The sequence below is a fragment of the Hydra viridissima genome, unplaced genomic scaffold (genome assembly GCF_058129835.1).
Source record: "Hydra viridissima isolate aposymbiotic clone 2 unplaced genomic scaffold, HvirCarnegie_v1 scaffold_20, whole genome shotgun sequence".
NCBI lineage: Eukaryota > Metazoa > Cnidaria > Hydrozoa > Anthoathecata > Hydridae > Hydra > Hydra viridissima.
The window spans coordinates 515,512-525,000 of NW_028324319.1; the positions used below are offsets into that span (position 1 = coordinate 515,512).

Here is a 9,489-nt window from a genome sequence, read left to right on the forward strand (position 1 = left end):
CAGAGATTAGAAATGATTTAATCATTAACAAGAGCAATCATTTGCAAGACTTTGTTGATAAAAACAGCTGGTAAATTTTTTTCATACTCGATTTTAATATATAAAAATATATTGTTTTAGATTTTTGATGGAAAATTTGTAGATCTTCATCCCAGCATCAAGTTTTTTAAAGATTTTGTTTCCAATATTCACTACACAAATGACTGCTTTGAAAGAAATATTTCTCTAGTGCAAGATTTCTTGGCCGAAAGTCATTTTGAAAGTCAGAGACAAAAGTCATGGTGGTTGTAAAAGATAATAGAAAAAGGATGAATAGAAAAATAAAAATAGAGCGATATGAACAACTTAACTCCTTAGCAAAAAATATTTCAGATAAAATGTAAAATTTTTTCAACTTTGATCAAACAAAAGATACTTTGAACCGAAATAAACTTTTCGTTTTTCGGATTGTTTTAATATTTAAATATTAGACATTTTGAAGAAAAATGGAAATCTACACTTAACACCTCCTCCTAGGTTTAGAGACCTAAAATTTTGCATTTTTTTATTTAAGGTAAACAACCAAGATATGTTTCGAAAGTTTTGGTTCTGTGAAAACGTTGTATTTTTGGGACACCCTAATACACAGTTAACTTGAGAAGTTGCAATACGCCTCTTTTACGTATACTAAACGACAAACGGACAAATAAAAAAACGCAATCAAAATATTTACTCAAACTCACACTTCAATAGATAAAAAATTTAAAGAAAAAAGAAAACGAAATGTTTTTTTTTTATTCCTCATTTTCATCCTCTTCAGTATTTTCTTCTGCGATTTTCCTTTTGACATAAACGTCACTTAGAGGATTGTGCCGAACAATCTTTAAGGATTTAATTTGAGATTTATTGCTTTCTTGAGATGGTTCGCCACCATCTACGACTGGAAGAGTAACAGGTCCTATGTAAGGCCCTAAAGGTAACCCCTCAAAGTTTTCACGAGTCCACATATATACAGCAAGACCACCAGGAACACGCATACTTTTAATTTTATTTTCCTCATTGTACCAAAAGCATCCATGGATAATCAATTTTTCGTAATCCTAAAAATAATGATTTATTGGAATACATTCACATCCGGACAACGTGATTTAAAAAACAATGAAAAAACTTCTCACCCCAATGTCAATAAAATCACACAACCGGGAGAAAGATGCTCCACGACAGATCTTTACCATCTCAGAAGATTTCTTGTTACTTTTGCTAATTTTCATGGATTTCGTCGTACGATTTCCACAAACTTTATCGATGGTGTTTGAGCCATAAAATGGACCGTATTCAGTGCCTGAAAACAAAAATTTAACAACAAAAGTGCAACACCATGAAAATATAATGGCTTATGTAATGGCGTGTATATTGAAAAATACATTCGATGTGAATAAAATTTATAAATGGAACAAACCTTGGTAGTCTTCTTCTGTGTAAAGATAAACTTGAATATTTTCGGGAATGGATATAGATAAAATTTTTTCTGACCATGTTTGTGCTGGGTATAAAAAAAAATATTTTGCTTTAATAAAATTGAACATTAATTTATTTTTAATTCGATAATTATTTAAAAAAAAAAGTTTTAAATAAGATTCTGTAGAAAACTTACGAAACACGCAATTTTCATATTGATTTGACATATAGTGATTATTCTCATCCACAGATGTTGCACACCAATAGTTATCATGTTTAATATTCGTGCATTTATTGTAAACTTTGTCTTCGTAAATAAAAGGGAAAATACATTTCTTTCCTTTTTCTGTCATTATGTCTCCCTCTAAAAAAAATGTTTATAAAACTGTGTACTAAATGAACACTCTAAACATGTTAAGGTCAACTTTCAGCAGATTTACATTTTAAGATTTTAAAAGAAAGAAAAAAAAAAGAAAAAAATTTCGAAACAAAAGCAAATTCAGTAAAAACTTTAATAAAAAATCAAAATTAACACAAAACCGATAAATCGAAACAAACACAGTTATACAAACTAAAGCTGCAAAATATTATTGTAAAAATAGAAATATTAAAAAAAAATCTGACCGTAGCCAGTAACCATTTTAAGAGTAGCGTAGTCTTCTATTTCAAGCTCATCGCATCTTCCATCCTTTGTAAGGTAAAAATTATGTTTAACATAAATTATTGTCTGTATGTTTAAACATGAAATATTTCTTAAAGAATTACTCTGCACTAGTGTGGTTCACTTCACAATACTAAAAAGTTTAAGTTTGTAGAATGATTGCTCTACACACCTTGCTTTTGTTCATTAAATATAGGTATTTGGCTTGGAAAATTTCATTCTGATTGAGCAACATTTACAGGTCAACCCATTATTAACCTTACTTGTCTTTTGTCAACGCTTGCAAGATCTGCCCAATTTTGACACATTATAAACTAATTTATTTACTTCCTTATATACTAAATTCTAACGATCATGTGTTTTTTTTTCTTAAGGATGTTACTGAATTAATATTGAACTGGCATTAAACTGAAATTGAACTGTTGAGCTCTTGAAGTAATAAACTTTAAACTTTAAAATGGTTTTACCCAGTTTGAATCCAGAGCACTGGCCATCCCATGGCACTTTCTTCATTGACCTCAGTTCAGAATCAGAAGAAGATTAGGAGTATCAGAAAATTCAAACTCAGCCAACTACAACAACTACATTGTTAACATTAACATCAACAGATTCAACAGCTTGTACTTCATCGTCAAAGAAAAAAGGAAGAAATCAAAGCAAAATATGAATTGTATACCTGTTATTGTTACTAGGAATAAAAAGTAAACACTGTTGGCTATTCCGAAAAAGTGATAAAGAAATAGGAGGGGGTTCAAGAAATTGCTTATATTGAAGTAACTGACAAATGGAATCTGCATTCATAAATCAAATCCTTTGTCTTCAACATAACAGCTACCAATACAGGGCTTCATTACAGCGCAGGTCATAAAATAGAAGAAGCTTTGGGAACTAAAGTGGTCTGGATTGCATGCTGTCATATGTCATGAAAATTTTTCTTTCAAATACTTTCACACCTTTGTTTGGTCCAACCGAAGGTCAATAAACCACTATTACTGCACTATTACCATATACAGCACTATTCTAGCAATTTTAGAAAAAATGGCAATTAAACCAAAATGCTTATTTTGCAACAACTGATGAACTGTCTCAGGATCCAAATTTGAACAACATGCAACAGAAAATGTTTGCTTATTTACCAATTGCTCTTGATACAAAGCAGCCAAGAACTTTTATCAACAATTTTTACTTTTAACCTTCCGGTTTCTTGGTGGGTACAAAGACAGAGAAAAATTCCAAGCTCACAACCAACACACCATGCAAGATGGAAGGCAAAAGCTATTTCAAACTGAGTTTTTATCAATCAATTTCTAACTCAGTTCAAGTTAACTGCTCATGAATCCAGGAATATTACAGATTTGGCTCTATCAGTCTTGTAAATGTCAAGCAGTGGAATGAAGCATTACTTGGAATCCAAAACTCTCTAAATGCATTGAATTTTTGTCAAGTTTGAAGACAAATACAAACTTGAATGTTGCTAGCAAGGCACATAAGTCACTTTTAAAGTTTCTTTATGAACCTCTGGTTGACATTGCCCTTTTAGATGATAGTGTATCATTTTGATCATTATCTGAACAAATGGAAGCATTAGTTTAATGGAAGCAAATTACATTTTTGGTTTATGCAAAAATACTCCTTAAAAAATTCAACCCTTTTTTTGCACAATTAGATGTTATAATACCAAAAAAATTGTTATTCCAAGTCAACCTAAATTCATTTAAATCAGTTTTTTAGCTTAAACTCATTTAAATCAGCTTAAGGGTAACTTAGCATTAGCTTTAGGGTAACTTAAACAATTATAGATATTTATATAAGCTTTTGGTTTAATTAGAAAAAAGTTCATCAATTTTCCTTTGCTTTCATTACTGCAAAAATCATATTCTGAAAAGCTAGTTTAGGAGCTATGGAAGCTAGTTTAGTTTTTAGTATTTCTAGGACCGACCGAATTCCGTATTTTCGTCTTCCTAATATTCATATATGCAATAAGATTTTTTTTTTGAAAATCTTCAAATTCAAACACTGTGATGACAACATTTGGGTGCAGGTATTTGTTCCGCAGCTTTATGCCATATTCTCTTTGCGCCTTTTCAATTTTTACTTTGCAACAATCGAATTATAAAGGTTTTTGAATAAAGAAAATTCGATATATATATATATATATATATATATATATATATATATATATATATATATATATATATGTATGTATGTATGTATGTATGTATGTATGTATGTATGTATGTATGTATGTATGTATGTATGTATGTGTGTGTGTGTGTATGTATGTATGTATATATATATCCTGATTTCATAGCTGCTCGAAAGGCTGGCTCTAATCGAGTCAGACAATCTCGGAACCAGGTAATTATAATTTAATTATAAAGTCAATCAATGTTTCATTTCTAAATGTTAGTGGATTTCTATAAGTTTTATCTCCTGCAGTATTTTGTATCCAGATCCATAAGATTTTGAATTCTTTATCCTTTCTTTTTTATGACAAAATAGTAAAACGTAAGTTTTTTTGAAAAAAAGGAACTGAATTTTACTTTTATTGCATTTTTTCTTTTTTTTCCTGTTAGACATTAGATATTGGCCCCCTCAAGAAACAGAGCAGCATTGAGTCTGTCTTAAGAGAAAAATTCGACTAGAAAAAGGCCTGTACTATGCCTTCATCATCAAAGACATTGTGCCAGCTAATCTTACAGACTCTGCTGCCATGAGGAACTTCCTAAAGTTCTTGAATCCAAACTTCAAGGTTCCCCCCAGAAGAAAGCTTCCCATGGACATTGTCCAGCTGACTGTGATTACAAAAACCTCAAGAGGGTAAAGGCTTCCTGGGCATAAAGTAGATTTTTGTCCAGCAGACAGACGATTATCTAGTCTGGCCATGATGGATTTGCTCAATGAGTTTACCCTCTCTAGCAAGATCCTGAGATTGAAATGAGGAAGACGAGACAGTTGTCAAGTTCATTGGGGTGGAGGATGCCTTGGAGCACTTGGTTGATGAGGAGACCTGCCTTAAGCTGCCCACTTACCACCGCTGTGGTGCCCACACAGTTAACTTAATGGCGACAGTAGATATTAGGAAAATAACTTTCTACTCATTAGTTTTATCAGTGTTTCCGAACTGAACTAGTGTTTTTCTGAACTGAATTAGGTTTGGCTAAGTCTAAGGTGAGATAGATTACGCTAAGCGAATCCTATTTAGGATAAGTTAGGCAAGGCTAGGCTAATGTAGGTTAGGAAAAAAAAAGTTACTGCCCACCTTAAAGAAAAAACCTACTGGTTACACCCATGGGAATTATACTGCCTATGTACCTACATACCAACCTAACAATTAACAGGTCCCAGTAATCAGTATAGCAAGTAATGCTTCATAGTTTAAACTTATTATGAAGAAATTACTAAATATGATTAAATATTTCAAGGTGTCAAGTTGGAACTTTGGTGCAAAGGCTCCGTTCACGAAGACTGCTGGCAAGGTACAGGGATTGTGGAATTTTCAGAATAGGAACGGCGAACCAGATCAAGGAGGTCATTGGCAGGATATTACCAACTCCAGGAGTGACCAGCTGGAACTCATACTATGTTTCCTGTGCTTTGCTCCTTCAGGTGCTAGAGGATCCAGATCAGAAAAAGAAGTTAAACGTCATCACGCGCAAGCAAAACCTGTTGCCCTTCTATGAGACTGACAAGGCTCTGCTGGCTCAGTACAACAAGATTATGAACCCAGTAGTGAAATCCCTTGACAGTCTACAGTCTGAATAAAGTGCTTACATGAAACTTTCGTGTCCATTATCAAACTTATGAAGGACAAGGTACTCTTGAAGAATGACAACAGCATCGTAGAGGGGCAGCATCTTATCAACTACCTAGTGGAGAACCTTACAACCCTAGGGTGGTTTTCAAGGGAAGGTTTGAGCATGTGTTCATTGATAAGAACCTTCTCATAGCCACAGCTCTCCACCCCTGCTTCCAGCTTGGAGTTGCTGGGTATATGAACATACTCATGAAAGCCTCCTGGAAGAGGACATGGAGAAAACCTTTTATAGGTGGAACAGGGTTAGGGGCAATAGCAGGACCCACGTCTCATTTGACCTGTTCCTGCAGCTCAACAGAAGTATCTGGTTGGATATATTTATGAAATATAAAACCTATTCGCCCTCTTCTGTGACCGTGGAGAGACGCTTTAGTAAGAGATCAGACATTTTTAGACCAAAAAGAACCTCCTTGACGGCTGATAACTTTGAGAAGCTAGTGTTTCTTATAGGAAATCTCAATCTGCTGGATGAAAAGTGGATGGCCCTGATGAGGAGGATGGACGAGTGATATCATAGCTTTTGTATTTTTATGTTAAATAATTAAGTCAACTGATGCCTCACTTTTTTTGCACTGCATTCATTAAACTTTGCATCTAAGGTATTGCTCTCGTAAATCTAAAGTCATTCTTTCAATTGCAAAAAGTTTATTTTTTTTAAAATGGGAAAAAAAAAATCAAAAGAATCATTAAAATTTTTAAGCTATTGGACTTTCGGAATAACGATAATCAGACCGACAAATTAGGAAAACTATTGGACTATCGATATCATATTACGAACTCAAGCTATCGGACTATCGGATATCGGACTCAAAAAAAAAAAAAAAAGGTTTCCCACCTCTGGATTGTGTTTTATTCTGTCTCAAGACGAAATTGAAATCTGGCATATTAAATATTTCTTGCAATCAGATGCATTTTGCTGACATTTTAAAAAAAAAAAGTTTCAGATGTTAAATAAGAAAGTTTTTCGAACTTTGTATGAATTGGCAGAAATAAATGATAATGCTTGGGTTTTGGTTTTTAAAGAAAAATAATAAGTATGCATGTAAACTTGATATAGATGCTTGAACTTAATTTGTTATTATTTATCAAAAACTGAAAAACCAAATGTCAACAATTATCCAGAAGGATGTTCTCATAAATTAATCTACTCATGATGCAAAAAGTCTCGCAATATTTAAAGGTATGGAACACAGAAATTTGAAGTTACTTAAATTCTAATTTGTATATTTTTAAGTTTGCACTTTTTTTCTTATTTCCCATTTAAAAACCTTTATTAATTGACATTAAAGTTTACATAAAGTGTGAGCTTTCTTGAATAGTAACTGATAGCTGCTGAAAAGTGCCTCAGATAATGTAACAAAATAATGACCAAAGGAAAATCCCCACAAAAAAAATTCAAAAAAAATGATCAAATGGTTTGAGATACATTGAGTAAATGATTAACTTTTTGCATTTAAATGTTATTTAATTGCAGTTAAATCAAGTATGAATAAAGAATCACCTGTTTCGATGTATTTACTTCAAAACTGAACATGACATCTTAAAGTAAAGATAGCATTTGTGAAAAAGTTTGCATAAAAAATAATTTTGACAGCAAAAGTGAGCTTTCCAGGAAACAACTTTAAAGTCTTTCACAAAACTTTAGTTAATTTCAAATACTAATATACGATGAATACAAGTTAAACGTTTAATAAGCATGAGATTAATTATAATGTCTGGCAGACAATTATGAAAATAAATTTCATTTGAAAGAAACTAATTAGGTAGTCTTTACATGGGAGGCAAAACTGGTCAAATAACAAGCTACTGTTTATTATTACCTGACTTAACTTTTCATTCTCACAAACTCGAACATGTTCTCTTTTTTCTTTATGGTGAGAGATGTTAATAGATTTCCAATCACCTGATATAAGTCCAACCACAGTTGCTCCAGGAAACGGCCCGTGAGAAATACCTTTATTATGATAGTTATAACAATAACAAACTGTCAACACCAAAATAGTTTTAACAGACTAAAAAAAGCATACCAGTGAAATTGTCTTTGCTAAATCCAGTAACTACCAGTCCTTCTAAAATAATTATACCATAAAACTATAATACCATAAATTGTCTAATCTCTTTAATAAGAATAAAAGTATGATAAAAGAAGGTTTCTGAAACTCTTCTTCAACTTTATAAAGTAATAAAAAAAGAAATAAAAACATAAATTTAACTTGACATGGAGGACAAGTTTAATTGCTTCAATATAGAAAAATAAACTGATACTGATATTTCTATTATAAAATATGATGATATAGCTATTTATTTAGAACTATTCATTTCAAAGTTAAAGTTAATTGTACAGATAAGTTTTTTATATAATTTGGAAGTACTGAATGAATAAATGCCTCATCAAGCATTATTTACCTGAAACATAAAGCGATTTGATGGCACGATCCCATTCAAGAAGGTCTTCTTTGTTATGCTTTCTTGGTTCAAGTTTGTAACAGAGTCCGAGCAATTCTTTTTCAGAACAAATAACAACTTGTTTGGTAGTATCTTCACCTGTTGATGATAAAGTTAAGCTAGCAAGATAGGCTTGGAGGGTTGGGTACTTACCAGGTGCTCCAAAATATTGTGCGATGCAAAATCTTTGCTGTCTATGACATAAAATAATTTTTTCAAAAGATGGGAGAAGACAATCATTGCAAACTTTTAGAAAACATTTAATTTTTTTAAAAAAGCTCAAATTTAAATATAATCAAAATACAAAATCATGCAAATACAATTTAAATACAAACACATCTCCACCTACTTACTCAGAAGATAATGATTGTAAAGTTTCAAAAAATATTTAATTTTTGCAAAAAAGTTTAAATATAATCAGTGAATACAAAGCATCTCCACCTACTTATTGTTAATTGGATTTAACAAAAATAGAAGAATATCTTTATCTGAAATTTTTTCTTTTTCTGTTAGTGACAATAGATTTCTCGCAGTACCATTTAGTCCGACTGAACCAACAAGACTTGCCATGTCAGCAATCAGTAGTTGTCGAAGAATAGAGAGATCAGAATAGAGATTGAGGAACTCCAAACATCTGTCAGAATTCTTTCTTGCAGTGGATAGTTTTACATTATCTTTTAGATCTTCCACTGAACAATCACAGTATTTATCAATATAAAACTTCAACTGCCCAAAGAAGTTCAGACCCTAAGAAATACCATTTGCATATTTTTATTTATTATACTATACAAAGTTTATAAAGTTAAAGTAGAAAAAAAATTAAAAATGATAGCATCGTTTGAAAGAAGAAAGATATTTTTAAATTTTCATTTAAAATCAAATCACAAAAATACGTTTTCTCCATTTGGAAGTTACATTGTCTTTTCATAAATTTAAATGATAAATTTAAATTGCACTTGTTCTAGAATGCAAAGCCAACAAATAAAAAATCATTTTCCTAATTTTTATGAGGGCGGGAAAATCAAGCCTCTTCAAATGGTTTTTATATATTTGAATAAGTAAATCAATATCTTTTTAATCAGCAATTGAATGAATTGTTTGGTATTCTTAAAGAATTAATCATCTAATA

The 9,489-nt window shown here is 31.6% G+C and overlaps 1 protein-coding gene across 4 annotated transcripts in view; it reads right to left on the bottom strand.

Annotated features, from left to right (window-relative positions):
* Window positions 1–707: 707 nt before the first annotated feature.
* Window positions 708–9,489, bottom strand: part of LOC149876435 (uncharacterized) — a 32,359-nt gene continuing 23,577 nt past the window's right edge. For 3 of the 4 annotated variants that reach the window (XM_090075304.1, XM_090075305.1, XM_090075303.1), the window contains 9 exons: window positions 8,806–9,107; window positions 8,322–8,554; window positions 7,943–7,984; window positions 7,736–7,869; window positions 2,062–2,125; window positions 1,634–1,801; window positions 1,439–1,522; window positions 1,155–1,321; window positions 708–1,079 (listed from right to left, as the gene is read on the bottom strand). In XM_090075304.1, the coding sequence (XP_089931430.1) occupies window positions 774–1,079; window positions 1,155–1,321; window positions 1,439–1,522; window positions 1,634–1,801; window positions 2,062–2,125; window positions 7,736–7,869; window positions 7,943–7,984; window positions 8,322–8,554; window positions 8,806–9,107 (1,500 nt within the window). In that variant the 3' untranslated portion in view covers window positions 708–773. The remainder of the gene's footprint in view (window positions 1,080–1,154; window positions 1,322–1,438; window positions 1,523–1,633; window positions 1,802–2,061; window positions 2,126–7,735; window positions 7,870–7,942; window positions 7,985–8,321; window positions 8,555–8,805; window positions 9,108–9,489) is intronic. The other variant, XR_016448690.1, reaches the window with a different exon arrangement.